General features: G+C 36.9%; 1 protein-coding gene across 8 annotated transcripts in view; it reads left to right on the top strand.

Annotated features, from left to right (window-relative positions):
• The window catches only part of STAG2 (STAG2 cohesin complex component), a 74,291-nt gene extending 55,229 nt beyond the window's left edge, over nucleotides 1-19,062 (top strand). For 6 of the 8 annotated variants that reach the window (XM_068152089.1, XM_068152093.1, XM_068152092.1 and 3 more), the window contains exons 21-34: nucleotides 134-221; nucleotides 320-400; nucleotides 4,472-4,564; nucleotides 6,324-6,498; nucleotides 6,932-7,071; nucleotides 8,095-8,196; nucleotides 9,624-9,772; nucleotides 10,261-10,389; nucleotides 10,733-10,938; nucleotides 11,358-11,547; nucleotides 11,633-11,746; nucleotides 13,694-13,820; nucleotides 14,161-14,238; nucleotides 17,139-19,062. In XM_068152089.1, coding sequence (XP_068008190.1) covers nucleotides 134-221; nucleotides 320-400; nucleotides 4,472-4,564; nucleotides 6,324-6,498; nucleotides 6,932-7,071; nucleotides 8,095-8,196; nucleotides 9,624-9,772; nucleotides 10,261-10,389; nucleotides 10,733-10,938; nucleotides 11,358-11,547; nucleotides 11,633-11,746; nucleotides 13,694-13,820; nucleotides 14,161-14,238; nucleotides 17,139-17,162 — 1,696 coding nt within the window. In that variant the 3' untranslated portion in view covers nucleotides 17,163-19,062. Of the gene's footprint in view, nucleotides 1-133; nucleotides 222-319; nucleotides 401-4,471; nucleotides 4,565-6,323; nucleotides 6,499-6,931; nucleotides 7,072-8,094; nucleotides 8,197-9,623; nucleotides 9,773-10,260; nucleotides 10,390-10,732; nucleotides 10,939-11,357; nucleotides 11,548-11,632; nucleotides 11,747-13,693; nucleotides 13,821-14,160; nucleotides 14,239-14,809; nucleotides 15,065-17,138 lie in introns of those variants that run through there. The other 2 variants (XM_068152097.1, XM_068152095.1) reach the window with 2 other exon arrangements.
• The last annotated feature ends 362 nt before the right edge of the window (nucleotides 19,063-19,424 follow it).

The raw sequence follows: 19,424 nt of genomic DNA, 5'->3' as shown, positions 1-19,424 counted from the left end.
TGTGGTGTTGGGCAGGGGGTATTTCTCCTGTATTTATTTTAAAGACAGGCTAAGCTTTTAGTGGTTGTTAGCATGAAAATGCAGAAAGCATGTTGCTTAAATTACATATTTTCTTAATTTCTAATACTTACAGTGCTCATGATCTATCAAGATGGGACTTGTTTGGCTGCAACTACAAATTGTTGAAAACCGGCATTGAAAATGGAGACATGCCAGAACAGGTCTGTAGTCAAACCATGTTCCTTAGGTACAACAATAAATAACTTCTGTCTTTTGTTGGCCTTTGTCTTCTAATGCATTTTTTGCCTTTTGATTTCAGATTGTAATTCATGCACTGCAGTGTACTCATTATGTAATCCTTTGGCAGCTAGCAAAAGTTACTGAAAGCAGTTCCACAAAGGTATGCCTTATTCCACTTGTATTAGTAAATGCTTGCTATAGGCCTGTGGTGACATCAAGTGGGAACTGTGATGGAATTAAGACTAAGAATTTATTTTATTTTTAATGTATGAATGCCTGCCTACACCTACCTCTTTAGTGAGTTCTTCAGAACTCATAGTTTTAGTAGTGGAATGCATGAGTTTTAAACCTAATATTTTTCTAAATGGTAATATTTTTATTATTTAAATGTGAATAATATGTTGAATTTGTCAGAATTTAAAAGCAGCTGTCATAAATAAATGCATACTTTTTAGCCTGGCACACTAAGAATGCTGGAGAGGGGAAAATGCCAATTAGAAAACACAGCATAGTCAATCTTACTACCTCTTAAGTAGTGGAATTGCTTTTTTCTAAACTGTGAAGTATCAGTGACAGGTCGGTGAGAAGATTTTGCATGCTGTCACAGTATTGCTCAGTATATTGCCATTGTATTTTGCTCTTCATCAGTGTTTTAAATGTTTTTAAATAAAGACAGAATAATGGGAGGGCCTGTCCTGGTTCTATGTATAGTAGATTTTGAATGACAAAATTCTGATGTCATCTTTCTAATTTCACTACTTGGAAACTCTTGGAGGAAGGATTAAAGCTCCTTCTATCCAGTGGACAGCACTGCTTTGAAGAGGTAGTTAGCTTTTGATTAGGCAGTTAGCTGTGTGAACTGTCTAACAAAAGATGATTGTAGATAGGCTGGACAGTTTAGAATGGAGTCTGAAATATTTTCAGGATTTCTTGAACTTAAACAGTGTTACAATTAAACTAATTTTTCTGGAACCCTTCTACAGTCACATTATCATAGAATGATTTGGGTTGGAAGGGACTTTTAAAGGTCATCCAGCCCTGTTGGAAGGGTACATTTTGTGCTCTGTCACCAGAATTTTATGCTACAGTTGCACTTCGTTATTGGGGTTACTGATAACACACCCTTTATTTATGTCAGAGATGAAATAAGTGCATTCTTCATTTTTTAAAAAGTATTTTGATTGCCATGCTTAAGAAAAATCAGCTGTAGACGTCTGTCATAATTTACTGGGGCAAAAACAGAGATAACTCACAACATTAATAATTAATGCATAATAAATGCATTGTAATTTGTAATTAATCTAATTAGTCCAGTGAATAATTGCAGCCTTATCAATTCAGTAGTTTATACTAGTGAAGATGTGTTCTTCAACTCTGTCTGGCTAGCTAGTTTACTGTCTAGGTTTTAACAGCTCTTAGGATTTCCGAAACAAAAAATACAAATACCAGGTGGGTACAGGTTATTGAGAAACACTGATGCGAACAAAGGATTTGCAGGCTTTGATAGCTCATTCTTTAAAGTGTGTACTGCAGTCTGAGGTTTTTGTAATAGTGATAAAAGCTTTATCAAAAGCCTGATGGCAGAAGCCAAGCTAAATACTGAAAAGTTAGGTTAGAAATGAAGATTAACTTAGCTGTTTTGCAGTAAAATGTCATTTGTAATACTTCCAGCAGGAATGAAAATGACTTATTTGAGTGGTCTTTTATTGAGACTGTTTTCTGCTCCTGTATAATAAAACCTGTTAAATTAAAGCTTTCCTGGGTTTAACTTCTGAAAGCTATTTTATTACATTTAACTGCTTGACTGCTGTCAAATAATACCAACTACATACAGAAGTTCCATTGATTTCTGTTCAATGCCAATAGAACATAGCAGCAAAGAAGTGGAAGCACAGAACTAGAAGTTATTGAAATGTACTCTGCCTAAAGACTTTTTATTTGTCTGCTTTTTGTTCAGTTGTTTCTTTCTGTGATAAAATTAACTGCTGACTGCATGCTATTTGTGAGCAGGTTGACTAAGTATGGGAATTAGCTTCATAATAGAGGGTGCTAAGATAAATAAGACTTTATAAATGGTTCAATTTTTATTAAAATTTAAAGAATTCTGTATAAAGGAAACAAAATGTTGAGAGAAAAAGTTTTATGTAGTGAATTTTTTCTGTACTTTAACTCTTCGTCAAGAAGCGGCCATTACAGTATCGCAGTATCGCTTAGGTTGGAAAGGACCTCGAGGATCATCGAGTCCAACCTATCAACACAGACCCCATGACTAGACCATGGCACTGAGTGCCACATCCAATCTCCCCTTGAATGCCTCCAGGGTCGATGACTCAACCACCTCCCTGGGCAACCCGTTCCAATGACGAATGACTCGCTCGGTGAAGAACTTCCTCCTCACCTCGAGTCTAAACCTCCCCTGGCGCAGCTTGAGACTGTGTCCCCTTGTTCTGGTGCTGGTTGCCTGGGAGAAGAGGCCAACCCCTTCCCAGCTACAACCACCTTTCAGGTAGTTGTAGAGGGCAATGAGGTCACCCCTGAGCCTCCTCTTCTCCAGGCTAAACAATCCCAGCTCCCTCAGCCTCTCCTCATAGGGCTTGTGTTCAAGGCCTCTCCCCAGCCTTGTTGCCCTTCTCTGGACACGTTCAAGTGTTTCGATGTCCTTCTTAAACTGAGGGGCCCAGAACTGGACACAGTACTCAAGGTTCGGCCTAACCAAAGCAGAGTACAAGGGCACTATGACCTCCCTGCTCCTGCTGGCCACACTATTCCTAATGCAGGCCAGGATGCTGTTGGCCCTCCTGGCCACCTGGGCACACTGTTGGCTCATATTCAGGTGGCTGTCAATCAGCACACCCAGGTCCGTCTCTGTTTGGGAGCTCTCCAGCCACTCCGACCCCAGCCTGTAGCTCAGCATGGGATTGCCATAGCTGAAATGCAGCACTTGGCACTTGGACTTGTTGAATGCCATCCCATTGGACTCTGCCCATCTGTCCAGTCGGTCGAGGTCTCTCTGCAGAGCCTTTCTACCCTCTAACTGACTAACATCTGCCCCTAACTTTGTGTCATCTGCAAATTTTCTGATGACTGACTCTACCCCTTCATCCAGATCATCGATGAATATGTTGAAGAGGACAGGGCCCAGCACTGATCCCTGGGGCATGCCACTAGTGACTGGCCGCCAGCTGGATGTGGCACCGTTCACTACCACTCTCTGGGCCCGGCCCTCCAGCCAGTTCCTAACCCAGCACAGACTGTAATGGTCCAATCCACGGGCTGACAGCTTAGCCAGTAGTTTGCTGTGGGGGACGGTGTCAAAGGCCTTGCTGAAGTCTAGGTAGACCACATCCACAGGCCTCCCCACATCCACCAGACGGGTCACCTGATCATAGAAAGAGATCATAGAAGAGATCATTGCTTCTGTCATGCCTGGTGAGGCTATATGATGCGTCGTACCAGTGTGCGACCTGCTTCCCTGAAGAGACTTGTTTTGGTTTAGACTGAGCAGAGAGTTTATCCACTTATCTCAGGGGTATTTCTTCTTTCTTTTTTTTTCCTGGACTGCTGGTTACACAGTTGGCCTTTTGTAATATGACTTCCCCAGTTGCACGTGGGCTAAAATCTTTACCTGGTTAAGTGCGATATTTTAATCAGCTCAGTAATCTACTTCTGTGGAAATTACTGCAATACTTAAAAAGCTAATAATTTTTAAACTTTACTTTCCAGTGGAAGAGGGGGAAGAAAACCCCACCTCTGAGCTGACATTTTACTTTATCCCCAAGCAATGAGCTAAAAAAAAAATAAAATAAAAAATTCCATGTAGCTTTGTCTGTCTTAGTTATAAATAGCTAGCTAAAATCTATCCTCTAGGTTGAGAATACAGATATTTTACAGAGAAAATGCTTTATGCTCTGGATTGTGGGTTTTTTGAGGGGGTGGAATGCTGGTGAGGGATTTTTAGGTTTGGTTTAGTGTTATTTCTGTTACCTTTTCTTAAAATAAACGTCACTATTTTCATCCCAACTTGCATTTCTTTTTGTGGTGCACAGGATGACAAAATTGAGGCAAAGTGCTACTTGCTATTTTTTGTTTGTAATAGTAATTTTTCAATAATGCAGTGAATGTTAGAACAACATACAGGGCTGTGGTGGATTGCTCTATGAAAATGCTTACTTTAAATGTGGCTGTACAATTAAAAAAGCTAAACTCTTATGTGAAATCCTTCTCTTTAAAGGAGGATCTTCTGCGTCTAAAGAAGCAGATGAGAGTGTTCTGTCAAATCTGTCAACACTACCTGACCAATGTAAACACTGCTGTTAAGGAACAGGTTAGTGTCTGCTCTTTATCCTTGTAGTCTTTAAAACGTTCCTCTTGCTAGCATTTTTAGTGCTTATGGACTAATGTGGTGTGTCTGGGGTGTTTAGGTTGAATTCCCTTTGAGTGTGAATACATATTGTACTTGTATGCCTGCACTCCTTCACACAATTTAGGTAGGATTTCAGAATCAATTTAAACTTCATTCTTTGTAGTAATTTTAGGTAGCATAAACTGTTATCCAAAGGATTTTAAACACTTTTTCCCATTCTTTTTAAAACTACGACTGGACAGGTGTCTTCGGGTTTGTAATTTTAAGTGGGAGAGTTCCTTTGTAAAGCTCTTGCTTATTACCACATGATCTTGACACATCTTCAGTGGGTCTGGTTGTGGATTCATAGACTCAAAGCTGAAAGACCTAGGGAGAACTATATAAAAGAGAGAAAATTGAGACATCATATTGGGAAATACTTGTCTTGAGTCCTGAGAATAGCAAGGTCAAAGGAAAAGGCTAAACTGTAGGGGCTGAATCTCTTTCAGTTTGTGGTCAAATAGTTTTCTAGCCAGGATGGTTACAGAAGTTTCAGGTTCCAGTGAAGAGGCACAGGGTACTGATACCAGAATTAATTCTAACTAAACAACTTTAACCCTTTAGAATACTAAAATGAAACAAACTATCTTCTGGGTATACCTTTTAATTATACAAATAGGATGCTGGGAGCCCTTTTGCTGCTGAACGTAATAATAACTTGGTTGAGCTTAAAGTTGAGAATCTGGAAGTTGCACAAGTGCAGCTTTTGAAACTCTTGCTGTAACAAGAATATTCCTGGAACAGGGTAGGCCTGTTCTATATTGGAGAGCTATCTAGTGTCAAAATCACTAGTTGTAGAGTGTGAAGGTAGGAGTAACAAAAATTACTGAAACTCTTTAAAAGGCTGTGTAACTCTCAGACTTGGATGAATGAGCTAGGAACTAGAACTGCCTCAGTCACATAGAGTACAGTAGCTATGGTTCTGCTTTCCTTCTGTAATCGTATGAAAGGGCACAAGGACTCAGAGGAGCATATGTATTTTTGTGACCGGGAAATTAGTTATGTTTGCTTTGACGAGGTAGAGAACAAACCTCCTTGTTAAAATGGAAATATTTTAAACATTAAAGTGAGAGATGAGGTGCAGCACTAAGCAGCGTGTTGCCTTGATCTGTTAGTTTCAGGAATGTCAGTCTAGGTGCTGATACATTGAATTTTCTGAGGAAGTGAAGTATATGCACTTAAATCTAATGTCAGCTGTACAAATGAGCCAACGAAATGAACCAGTGGTTGCTTTCTTTGGAAGCATGCTTTATTAGGATTTAAAGGAATTTCATGACCCCAGCCGTTTAGATGTTTGTTTTACAAATGTGATCAAAACAATTAACAAACTGGAACAAAAGACCCCAAGACTGTATTACGGCTGATGTCCACAAAGTTTTCTGGTGACCTAATGTAGTATCAGGCAGAACTGGGAAGTTTCAGGCTCCTCATATTTTAGTCTTGCATTTTAGTATTTTGTTGGCTTCCTCTGTGCAGTATTTTTATTTGGAGGTCCAGTCTTCATACAGCAACTTCCTGTAAGAAACTTAACACATTTTGATTTCCAGTTGGCCTGTGTCATTGTGTAGGACTTAAGAGCCCCATAGTGTACACAGGCCACTTAAGTATTCTGTGAAGTGAAAATACATTACTCTGAAATGGAGTTTCCAAGCAAATACTTACTAAGGTTTCTTTTTAACAGGCTTTCACAATTCTGTGTGATGTGTTGATGATCTTCAGTCATCAGATTATGACAGGAGGACGTGACATGTTGGAGCCGCTTGTTTACACTCCTGATTCTTCATTGCAGTCTGAACTACTCAGTTTCATTTTAGATCATGTCTTCATTGATCAGGATGATGATAATAATAGTGCAGGTACCACATTTATATTTCCTTTGTATTATTTGCCTTCTAAGTAGTATATTTATGCCTGCGCTACTTTTGTGGTGTGTGTGTTTGGCTTTTTGTTTGTGGGGTTTTGTTAATTTTTGTTTTGATTTGTTTCCTGACATTAAAAGGTGTGCATGGGCACAGAGGTAGGTTTCTTTTCAATGTCAGCACCCAGTTAAAGCATGTTATGTTTTGAGCATGTGTAGGATAATTGTGGTAAAGGTTTGGTTTAATTGGCACCCATATATATATCCCTGTATCAGGAAAAGGGGCTTATCAGTGGGCAGTGAAGAAAAATGCTGTCAGAACTGACATTTGATTTTCTGAATCCTGAATGTTATCCCATTTACTTTATATGTGAATGCATAAATATGAACCATTTAGACCTGACAGTATTCATGTTCTGAACTCTTTCTAGATGGACAGCAGGATGATGAAGCTAGCAAAATTGAAGCGTTGCACAAAAGAAGAAATCTACTTGCAGCTTTCTGTAAACTCATTGTATATACCGTGGTGGAAATGAATACAGCTGCAGACATTTTCAAGCAATATATGAAGGTAAATCTGAGGCCTAGCCATGATAGTTCATAAAACTGGTAGAATACAGCAGATGTGGAATTTTATCTTATAAGCTAACATTCAAAATGTGAAGAATTAAACACTCCATAGTTGTAGTTTGTAGCCCTTTGAAAGTTCTTTGTCCATAAGTAGGGGGAAAAATGACTGAGATAAGTTTTCGCAGTTCCAGTATGTGGGGAATGGAGAAGAAAACCTGATAGCTATTTTTATGTTGTTTTGAAGCAGGTGACGCCTAGTCAGGTCAAGTAACTTCAGCTTAAATTTTCTATGAAGGAGGGGAAAGAAAAAAAAGTTTTGTGAGCCCCCTTTTCACCCCAGCCCTGGTCTTTATCTTACTTAAATTGAAAAAAACCCCAACACCTTCTTGGTCCCTGGGATTCACAGCCACACAATAATGTGAGTTCTCATTTTGTGAACATGATAAAGCATTATTCCTAGGTGATTTTAAAAAATTTAAAATTTAGGCAGCCTGCTTTTGTCTGAGTGCCCTACATATATTTTGAATCTCTAAATAATTAATTGGGTCTTCATTAAATCTGAAATACTTAAATGAACAGGCAGCTGTCTTCACTGAAAAAAATCATGGCTATGATGCTATCTGTAAGAGCTTCCTTTCAGCAATGAAAATAGAAGACTCCCCACCAGAGTTACAGGAGTTACTTAAAAGATTAGATTCTAATCTTGTACCCTGAAGGGGTGGACACATGTCATTAACAAATGTGTCATGGCCTTGAAGATATATAGGTCATTCTGCCTCTGAAGTAATATGACAAGAATAAAACTAAGTGGATATACGCTTTCTGATTTGAGTGTTTTTATCGTTTGGGAAGTGTTTCAGGATATAATTTCGATGTAATCATGAACTTGTTAGGTTTTTTTTTTTTCCTTTTGTCAGTGTTCAGTTATTTTAAAAGGATCTAGATGTTTTCTGACAGATTAAGTAGTGGTATTGCTTTCAACAACAACAAAAAATAACCTTTTTTTTTAAATGATTTTTCCTAGTATTACAATGACTACGGTGATATTATTAAAGAAACGATGAGTAAAACAAGGCAGATAGACAAAATCCAGTGTGCGAAAACGCTTATTCTTAGCTTGCAGCAGGTAAGAATGATCTACAACATTTTCATGCATGAAATGCCATACTGCAGAGCATGTCTTGTTATTTAATAGCTGGTGTGCTATTAATGAAGAAATTCTTATGGAACATAGTGATAAGAAGGTCCAAAATGAAATGCTTTTTCTGCAACTGCTTGAAAAACTGCCAGAAATCTTTTCTGTACTTACGCCTTTTGTAGCACAATGTTTGGTATGTGAGAGACTGACAAACACAAAACAAATGTGATACCTTCTTAACTCTAAAATGGCAGTCTGAATCACATATTCAGAAGTGTTGTGAAAAAGTAGATTTCTTATTCATGAACAGATAAACAAGGGAAAACACTTCCTGCCTGTGTGGTGGGCGTCGTGTGTTTGTTTTGACTCTTTTTTTGGTTGGTTGGTTTGGTTTTGTTCATTTGTTTGTTTTAAACTTCTGAGAAGTAATGGGAAGCTTTAGTAATTGATTATTTGTTAATGTTTGGTAGGGGCTTCACCCATCTTTGAAATTAAAACATGATTTAATCCTCTCTTCAGTAAATGAGCTTATTTGTGTGGAGACCTGATGATTTCATTTGAGGTCAGAGTTGGATTCATCTGCTCACATGAACCATTTGTATGAATCACATTTACAAGATCAGAACAATAAAGCCATATCTCTGCAAACAACTGTAATCCGCCATGGATCTCTGCCATCATTGAAAGGAAAAATATATACCCCAGTTTATCCTCTCACCACACCTTTTCATTTATTTTTGGCTGGAGGTCATAATGCCACATAGTGGATATGGATTTAGATACTGATCTTGGCTGAGGACTAATCAGAGGAAGTCCTTTATGAAGCCCTTGAACTGGTTTATGTGTGTGGATATTGCCAGTATCGGAGAAGTTGAGGTCTTTCCTTCTGATTGTAAAGTTCAGTGTTCTGCTTTGCCAAGTATTGATGAATAGTTAAGTCTGATCCTCAGTGGCAAAGTTTCTGATGTGTTTGGCAACTTTCCCCAAAATATGTTTCCATTTTAGAATTTCTTACTTATACTTGTATTTTGAAAAGATACAAAAAAAATTACTTAGTGGACCAGGTGAGAATATACCCCATGTATTTCTTATCTTTGAGTGCGCATTTCAGAGAATCCTACCAATTTTTAGTATTCTCCACTCCAGAAACTCATTCAGGGAAGTGCTGAAATCTGTCATCCCACATATTTGCAGTTTGAGTACTTGGACAGTGTGCATTTCAAGGATTAGCTTTGAAGTGCATACTCTTCAAAAGTGGCCTTGACTTGACTTCACTAAACCTCCATGTTTAAGTTTTGGGATCAAAAGGGTTATAAACCACTTCTTTTTAAACTGGAACATAATATTTGTGTCAATTGATCCAAAGTTTGGCATCATCTTTTAACAAATTAAATCTCTCTTTTCATTTCACACAGCTTTTCAATGAAATGATTCAAGAAAATGGTTATAATTTTGACAGATCATCACCGACATTCAGTGGCATCAAGGAACTTGCTCGGCGTTTCGCTTTAACATTTGGACTGGATCAGCTGAAAACAAGAGAAGCCATTGCTATGTTACACAAGTAATTGTGTGCTTTGTATTACTTACACTTCTTGACTTAAAATATCTTTTCAAGTCTTTCAAAATCAATTTTAACAGAGCTGATCAGCACTAGAGATGATAAAGTCTATTTATAAATTAGGAGATGACTACAGTTTTGTCCCTGAGCTAAACTCAAATGTTAAATAATGTTGATGTTCTTCAGCATCATTGCGTAAAGCCTGCAAGTGATGGAAGTGTTGATGCTATCATGGGAGCTATTTGTAATGTCATATCAGTAGCAGTAAGAACTGATATACTTTGTTGTCAGTGGTGGTGATGTTGGCCTCGTGATGAAAAATTGAAATGCCAGTTAGAAACATGACATGGAAAGAGTGTGTCCAGGTTCAAATTGTGAATAATACTAACTTTCTTGATGTAGAGGAAAGGGGTTCATTTTTGGTCGTTCCCAGTGCTTAAAACTATTTTTTTAGTTTGTACTTTGTAATCTAATTTTAACCTTTTTCTTAGGGATGGCATAGAATTTGCTTTTAAGGAGCCTAATCCACAAGGTGAGAGCCACCCACCATTAAACTTGGCATTTCTTGATATTCTGAGTGAGTTCTCCTCCAAACTTCTCAGACAAGACAAAAGAACAGTGTAAGTATTTTCTTAATATTCTTAATATTTGTACTGATAACCATAGGAGACATGCATCTCAATGAATATTTATGTGTATTGCATTTTTCTAAAGTGAACTCTTTGGTACATAAACATTAATTTTACACTAATGCAGTCAAGTACAACCACAAAGGGTAAAATTGTATTTATTCTTGTTTTATGCTGGATAAACAGAAATCATATTTGGGATTTATTATTGTGAGGCCTTTTTGTTAATGAACATTGGGTGTTTGTTTGTTCGTTTTGGCAGTTACTTACCTTGAGATGTTGACATGTTGTTGCAAGTATTTTGCATCTTTGTAATTATTTTTTCCTTTTAAAGGTACGTTTACTTGGAGAAGTTTATGACCTTTCAGATGTCTCTACGAAGAGAAGATGTGTGGCTTCCTCTCATGTCCTACAGAAACTCACTATTAGCTGGTGGGGATGATGATACTATGTCAGTGATTAGTGGAATTAGTAGTCGAGGATCTACCGTAAGAAATAAGAAAACAAAGCCAGCAACAGGGAAACGGAAAGTACCTGAAGGTAGAACTTCTCTCATCTTTAAAACTTAAAAGAGTATATATAGACTACACGTAATCCCTATTTCTTAGCCTGAGTGAATATTTTTTTTGTTTGCTTTACTGTATTTTCTAAAACCAGTACAGCTTGCGTATGTATGTCTTGGTGGGAAAACTCTTCATTTGAAGAGTCTGAATAACATCATGCTCATCCACAAAAAGAAATAAAAGCACTACTCTGCGTTGAGCCACAGAACGTAAACGTATTTTAAATACTATAGCCAGAGGTTATAAATCCAGGCCTTTTGGAGAATGTGTAAGAATTTGTGGCAAAAAGTGAAAAGAAATAGATTCTCACTGAGCAGAAACTAAATGCAGTTAATTTTAAACATTAAAACTTTAGACGAGTTGGAAAAAATGTACCAATGTTCTGTTTTCTTTCAGCTGAAGAAAGCAGTAGTAGTGACAGTATGTGGCTGAACAGGGAGCAGACAATGCACACACCAGTCATGATGCAGACGCCTCAGCTTACTTCCACAATAATGAGGGAGCCCAAGAGATTGCGACCTGAAGAAAGTTACATGGGTGTCTATCCTATGCAGCCTGAACACCACCAAGCTCCACTTGATTACAAGTACGTAGATGTCTAGGTCTGCTTTGTGTTAGTGTTCATACACAAAACCAGTTCATGTTTAAAATAGAATGATGGTCTTTTTAAGCACGCAAGTAACGTGGATGTTGGCTCAAAGGCAACAGGAAGAAGCCGCGCGACAACAACAGGAGAGGGCAGCGATGAACTACGTGAAGCTGAGAACCAACTTGCAACACGCTATGTGAGTGAGAGCGGAGTATTCCTTTAGTGGGTTGGGGAGGGGAGGGTTTGTTAAATGCAGTGTCTCTTAAGAGAGCTGTACATGTTCTAGTTCTCCAGTTATGTTTTTCCATGTATTAACATTTTAAGTTTTCTTAGAAAAGCTGTGGTAGAAGTGCATGGTGATGTGTTTAGCAGAATAGATCTTTTAGCTTTGTTGCTTATTTGTGAACTTAAATTCAAGAAAAGTTAGTAGTTAGATTTATAATAAAGGGAACTGGTTTAGAGTACTGTGTCCAGTACTCCAAATTTTACCCCTATTACAAGAAAGATACACACATGCTGGAGCATGTCCAGAGAAGGGCCACGAGGGTGATCAGAGGGCTGGAACACCTCTCCTATAAGGACAGGCTGAGAGAGTTGGAATTGTTCAGTTTGGAGAAGAGAAGGCTCTGGGGAGACCTTACTGTGGCTTTCAAATATCTGAAGGGGGCTTACAAGAAAGCTAGTGAAGGATTTTTTAGGGTGTCAGATAGTGATAGGACTAGGAGGAATGGATTTAAGCTAGAGGAGGGTAGATTTAGATTAGACATCAGGAAGAAGTTCTTCACCATAAGGGTGATGAAACACTGGAACAGGTTGCCCAGGGCTGTGGTGGAAGCCCCATCCATAGATGTTTCTAAGGCCAGGCTAGATTTGGCTCTGGGCAACCTGATCTAGTGGAGGGTGTCCGTGGCTGTAGCAGGGGTTGGAACTAGGTGATCCTTGAGGTCCCTTCCAACCCTGACAGTTCTGTGATTCTGTGATAATACATGTGAAACATCTTTATGCATTTGTAACTGCAGAGACTCAAAATGAGTCTTAAACAGGTGTTCACTGTGTGAAGCAGAACGTTTCTGCTCAGTTTAATTCTATTTCCTTCTTCTTTGACTTCTGAGTTGTAAGTTCAGGGTTCAGCTGCTTTTTATTTAAAAAAGTATTCCTTTTGAAGAAACTACTATCTTCAGCATTGCTGTGATCGATACAGATTTTGTCTGACCTAAACTGATACTAAAGTTGAGAAGAATCTCGTGGTACTAGTTTTTTAGAACTTCCCAACCCAAACACATGAAAACCCTGTGAAGTTCTCAGTTTTGTGAACGACGATGAAGACAGTCTGTTTCTTAAACTGATGTTGTGCTTCAGAGGTCATACATTCTTACTGTAACGTCATTACTTCCTTGTGATTCCTTGTGTGTGCATTTTGATGTGCATGCTAGCGAAATGATGTTCCAGAGCTAGTTTAGCTGGGGAGGTGAAGACTAGTTTCAGAAGTTCTTTGCTTAATGTGGTTCTGCAGAAGAAAAGTACAAGTTATAACTATGGACCATATGTACTGAGGAGGTTTTAACGTTTTTTCCCTTGATATTTTTAATTCTTAAACTATGTTATATGAAGTACTAGTATTAAAGTGTGGATCTTTTTTTTTAATATAGTGACACATTAGAATGACTCCTTCCTTGTAAAGCCTGTTGCATGTAGAAGTTGCAAGGCAAGAGGATGAAGAGGATTTATACATCCACTTTATTACAAAGATGTTGTTCCTTGCCTTGTTATAAGGCAGGAACAGTTGGGTTTTAGGTAGCAATAGAATCATAGAATCATCAGTACTTAGGTTTTCTCTCACTTGGGTATAAATACCTGTATGGAAATTCTCGTAGCCCCTCAGAATATCCGTTAAGAGATGTACCACAAAGTTCTGTAAGCTGGTCTTTGTTAGTCACTCTCCCTTGATCTCTTAGTATTTCCTATCTGGTTAAATACCAGCTTTCTTTCATAGTTATTAGGCATTTATTTAATAATTTATTTTCTAGCTAATGAAATTGTCATTGTTTGGCAGTTCTTTACTGAACATTTAGCTTTTACAATATTCAGATAAAAAATCACTAGATTTAGTTCTATAAACAGTATGCTTTGCTTCTCATTTCAGTCGACGTGGCACAAGTCTAATGGAAGATGATGAAGAGCCAATTGTCGAAGATGTGATGATGTCATCAGAAGGGCGGATTGAAGATCTCAATGAAGGCATGGATTTTGACACCATGGACATAGACCTAGTAAGAAATCTGCTTGTCTTTTTACTGGATTTGGGATTGGTATTTCTACTTTTGAAGTAGCATATTTGAACCAAATTTTAGTTCTGGTGGAAGAGACAACCCGTTCTTGACCTCTGTATTCTTACATGGCTATGCCACTATCTGAATGCAAGTGCCGTCTCTTCAAACTGCTGTACAAAAAGCACCAGTACTGCCTGTACTGATAATGTGAGAAATGAACATTTATGCCCTATAAATTCTTAATGTCCTGAGAGATCAGTTTTATTTATTATTGTTTAAAAACTCTTGTGTTGTTTTCCTACCATCACAATTAACATGTTTATTTACTTATTTTCTAAAGCCACCATCAAAGAACAGGAGAGAAAGAACGGAACTAAAACCCGATTTCTTTGACCCTGCTTCAATCATGGATGAATCGGTAGGTTAACTTACGTAAGAGGGAAGTAATGTAAAAACAGTCTTAAGGCTACAGTACTCTTTTACTTCACATTTCAAATGGAAAGAATGCAATCTTTAGGTTGTCTGCATTACTTTATTTTGGCAGACTGATGAAGTCAGTAAAATACTTAATGCTGTAATTCAGCTTCATAAATTCCAAGGCAGTCAATGTTCTTTGCAAGTTTATAGAATTTTTGTTCTTTATATGTAGCTATGTAAATACTGAAAAGCCTTTGAAAATGAGGGAAAACCCCCCGTATCTGATATGGGAAAGACCCTTGTAGAGATCAGTAGCAAAGAACATTTAAAAATAAATAAATTGTGCATACACAATAACAAAGGCAAGCTTCCTGTTATGATCTTGAGCTGAGTTGAGTGACTGATGTCATTGCCAGTTGTCAGCATTGGATGGTTTGCATTTTTTTCTTTTATTTATTTTTTTTTTTAATTGGCATATTAACTTCTGTGCTTGAGTAAGATAATGAAGAAAATAGAAATAATACAGATACCTGTCTATAGAGATGAGAGGTATTTTTTCTTTCCATATGAAGTTTTAGGTCCAAAACATCCGAAGTCTGTAGTTTCTGCTTGCAGTTACCCTTTTTTCCGACTTGATAAATCTGCAGTCTCTATTCTCTTTTAAAAATCTGCATGAGGGATTCCTTCTGTCTTGAACCACTTGTAATGTATGCAGCCAAAATTGACCTTGTGTAGCTGGTACAAATTTACACTGGAAATAACAAGCTGCAGCAAGCCAGCAGAGGACAGTACAACAAGGCTTCCTGGGAACCTTGGACAGCTTGGTGGAATTTGGAAGACGATTATGTATTTTTTTTACAGTATTGTTGCAGCGGGAACCTGTTCTTGTTATGGGAGAAAGAAGTCTTAAATGCTGTTTCATATACAAATCCATATATTTTGTACCAGTAAGCCTTTGCTTTACTAGTAATGGATCAGATTAGGTTGTGCATCTAGCTGTTGTGTGTTCTGTTATTAAGTAACACCAGGAAACAATATCACCTGTTTTCTGACCTTCTGTTCTAAAATAGTTCTCCTCTCTCCTTGATTTTTAATTGATTGATCTGTGAAATACCAGTCAATTTTTATTCTGAAAATGCTGAAGATTTGCTCTTATGCAAGTGCAATTCAATGACTTTAGAAACCTTTCAGTTTTTTCAGTTTCTAAAACTAATTAAGAATAGTCTCAATAGGTTTACTGTTAGATTTCTTCCTGTTACTGTATTTCTCCTTCACCATCCCGCGGGAGCTCGGGATTTGCTGGGCTCTCCTTAGTTGCACTGTGGGGCTGTCACCACATGATGGCAGCCGGTGTCAGTCACATTGCTCCGCAAGCTGCTGAGCCCAGCGGTAGTCCTGCTCGGTGTTCCAGCAGAACAACCTGTGCCCTGTTCCTCTGCAAGGAGGGAGCAGTGGTGCGCTGGAATGAGCTGGTACGGTCAAGAGGGCACCGGCTAGCAAACCTTTCTCCCAGTCAGAACACAGCAAGGAGGCAGGACTGCAGAAAACAGCTGCATCACAGCATACAGCTGCTCTTTAGCATATACCCCACCTAAATGAATTTAACTGTCTAAATGAGGAGAGCTCTGATAATTGCCTATGAGACAACATGAATTTATATTAAATCAGAGCTGAATTTATCAGTCAGTAGCTTAAATATAAAACCCCAGTTTCATAAATGCAAAAAACCCTTATCTGAATAAAATTAATATGCTTTATTAATATAATTTATTTCAGAGGTCCATTATTCTTGGCATTGCTTCACTTGTTTTTAATAGATCTAGACATAATAAAGCTGTTTAATTTATTCAGATGTGTGATTTATGATCAGAATTTTAGTTTATCTTTTAATTTTTTGGTGTGTCCAGTTACTGCTGGCACCAGAGGCAGTTGTATTTTAGTGTGCTATATTGTTTGGTACATCTAAAGTGAATTTTATACCAAGAGCAGTTAAAACTGGTTTCTAAACAGATAAATGTGAAAAGCAGCATTAAGGTTCAGGAAAATTAAGTCTCATGGTTCTCTCTTATTTATAAAACCCTAAAAACAAGCTATGACTGGATTAGAATTCGGGGTGCTTGGTGGTTGGTTGGTTTGGTTTGGTTTTGGGTGGTTTTGTCTATTTTGTTTGTTTTGGTTGGGTTAGGCTCTTTATTTTTTTTCTTTGGTCATATCAGTGGTGATAGCTACTTTCACTGGCATAGAAAGCTATAAGGCTTGTTCCCACAGGGGAAGTGGAATCTGATTTTATTTTTGTTTCAGGACACCTATTTCTTTGCTTAATCACACAGCCTCCTGAAGGATAGTTTTTCATTTTTACCAGATTATTGTTTGAGGTTTTCACTGTCTTCCTGACAGAGTTGTTCTTATTTAATAGGAAGTACTAAGTTTGTGTCCTGGCCAGCTGCTGTGAGATGACCTGCTGTTTTTATGAACACAGGCACAGCAGCACCTAGCGTATAGTGTTTTGTCCCAGGCTTAGTTGCTGGAAACTAGACATTTGATGTCAAGTTAAGGACTATAGAATGCTGTTGTCAGAGAAGCCCGAGTTAGGCAACTAACTAAAAATTATTTGGCAATTACTAACTAAATAATTAAAGCACGTTTTTATCACATTCCTACTGGATCTAGTTCATTTCAAGTGTGGGAAAGCTATTTTCTGATGAATGAGGTTGGTTTTTTTTTTTTCCATATTATTACATAAATCAGAAGTGTGGTCAATCTGGTTTGGAAGAAAAATAAACTTATAATGCCTTAACATATCTTGGGAGTGTCTTAATCTTAAATCATATACTGATTGCTTTGTTTTTCTTAAATGTGTGGTAGACTACAAATTGACACCATTTCTAACTTTTTTTTTAGGTTCTTGGGGTGTCAATGTTTTAATACCAGAGCAGCAAATAAATCAGTGGTGAAGTCATTTTCTAAGTGGAAGAGGAAGTTTTTCAATACAAAATTGTGGTAGATACAGTGAAATTCTGAACAGATTTTTCTCTAAGGAGAATGACATGCTTTCAAGATCAAGTGCATTGAAGGGGCAGTTTTGTTTGCCTGAAAAAAAAAGAAATGTAAAGGACAAGTAAACAATTTGAGGATAAGCTACACTTTTTGTTGGGGAAAAATAATCAATATTTTATTTATGTGCTATCAGTTTATTTCCGGATCATAAGAACTATTCCCTCTGAGTTTTTAATCTAACAGTCTGAGAGGTGTTTGGTACAGATTTGAGCCCCTCTCTTCATACATTTGCTGGCTATACTAAATAATCACAAGCTCTGCTGGATTGCTGTTTACATCCATGATTTGAAATAATAGGTGAATTGGTTTTCCTACAGTGATAGAACCAGAAGAGTGTCAGTATTTTAAATTACATGCAAACTTCAGCAACAGAAGGTTTGTGTTAATTAATCATGGAAAAAAAAAAAACAAATACATAAAGCAGAATTTTAACAGCTTTTTAATCTAAAATACACTTTTATTCCAAAAGCTTCATGCTAGTCTTTTCAGAAAGGTCCATAAACTATGAACTACAAGGAGGTAACAGATCTCAGTCATGCTTGCCCGTTACCAACCCTGAAAGTTTGCTTGTCCTTTAAGAAAAATGTAATGTTGTGAAATTCCTTCCAGTAGTGCCACTGTATTTTGTCTCCAAATAAAAGAAGCTTATTGTAGTATGTTTGCAGAAAAATTCTAAACAAAAATTATACAGCTTATTAGAGTGTGGGAATAGGGATCTAAATTTTAAATAAAATTATATATATATATAAATTGGTGCTGATTTTATAATTGCGCAGTTTGTTTAGTTTTTTCTTACTTTTAAATTCCAACTTAAAATTATGAGGTTTCAGAAATATATTGAAAGTTTAACAATGTTTAAAAATAGAAGAGCATGAGAATTCATGCTTTAAAAAATGATTTTTAAATTTGTATTTTATATTGTTTTATCTATCTGTCTTTGCAAGCAGTCTTCAGGTTAAAGATACTTCTAACAGGTTACAGTACATTTCCTCTGTATGTAAATTAGATTGGATAATAGAAATTCATAAACAACCCATAATATTCTTTGAAAGCTAAGCTTTAAACTTCATTTTGTGTCCATTCACAAATAAATTAAATTTGGTCTAAAACAGAAAGTGGATTTATGCCATTTTGACATCAACTCATTTTGCAAGGCTTAGGCAGCTAGACATCATTTTAAAGGAAATATTAACTTATATTACATATGTATATTTTTTGTCAGTTTTCTCTCAGTTCTTGAGGTATATTATTTTAATCATTCCATGCCTTAATATGCTTGCAATAGAAAAATCTCCCCACATGGGTGAATACAAAAAGGCTTCCTGTTTTTAGACTCAGAAATTAAACATTCGGCTGTGGTAGCCAAAAACCATAGATTATCTAAAGGTTCATGATAAAATATAATTATTTTACTAAGTCATGGGGTAACAACAAACTCAAACCTAGATCTGCCTAACTCATTTTGCATAAATAAATACTCTCATGTCTAAAAGTACTGCCTATATTGTTTTTCACACCACTGCATTTAATAGAACTGCTGAGAGGACTGTATATATGATTTTAAACTTAAGTTGATTTTTCTTACTCTTGAAGGAGTGTTTCTTTGTGAAAGCAGTTCTTACAGCTTTGTTTTCAACCAGCTAAAAATGTTTTATATATTTACCTTAACCTGTTGTCCTCCACATTCTATTGTCCTAATTGTACTGTTTTCTGATTTGTATTTATGTCTTGAGACAGTAACTTTTTGAATAAAAATAAACCTACAGTATGTTGTATGTTTGATCTTTTTAAAACGGGGTTAGGGGAGGACAGTGAAGAAAGGGGTATGAGTAATGCAAATGTTATGTTTATAGAAATCAAAATCTTTTTCCATGTCTTTTAAGTGTTTGTCTCAGAGTTGGGATAATGTATGAAAAACTGCACTGTTTTATATTTGTAATAAAATGTACAAGTTTTTAAAATGTGAATAAAGCACTAATTGGGTAATAATTTAAAGTAGAAAAGTTAATGCAATCATGATTGTTTTAAATATGCTTTAATTTGAGATAAACTTGTTAAAAGAATTAGTGTAAATACAGAGTGAGCTTTTCAAGAGGTTAGTACCTGCAAATAAAATTTTTAAAATTTGTA

This window comes from Melanerpes formicivorus, unplaced genomic scaffold (genome assembly GCF_026170545.1).
Source record: "Melanerpes formicivorus ecotype bairdi unplaced genomic scaffold, bMelFor1.0.p_v2 SCAF_22, whole genome shotgun sequence".
NCBI lineage: Eukaryota > Metazoa > Chordata > Aves > Piciformes > Picidae > Melanerpes > Melanerpes formicivorus.
The sequence above is the reverse complement of the archived record's forward strand: the minus strand, read 5'-3'. Positions and strand labels throughout refer to the sequence as shown.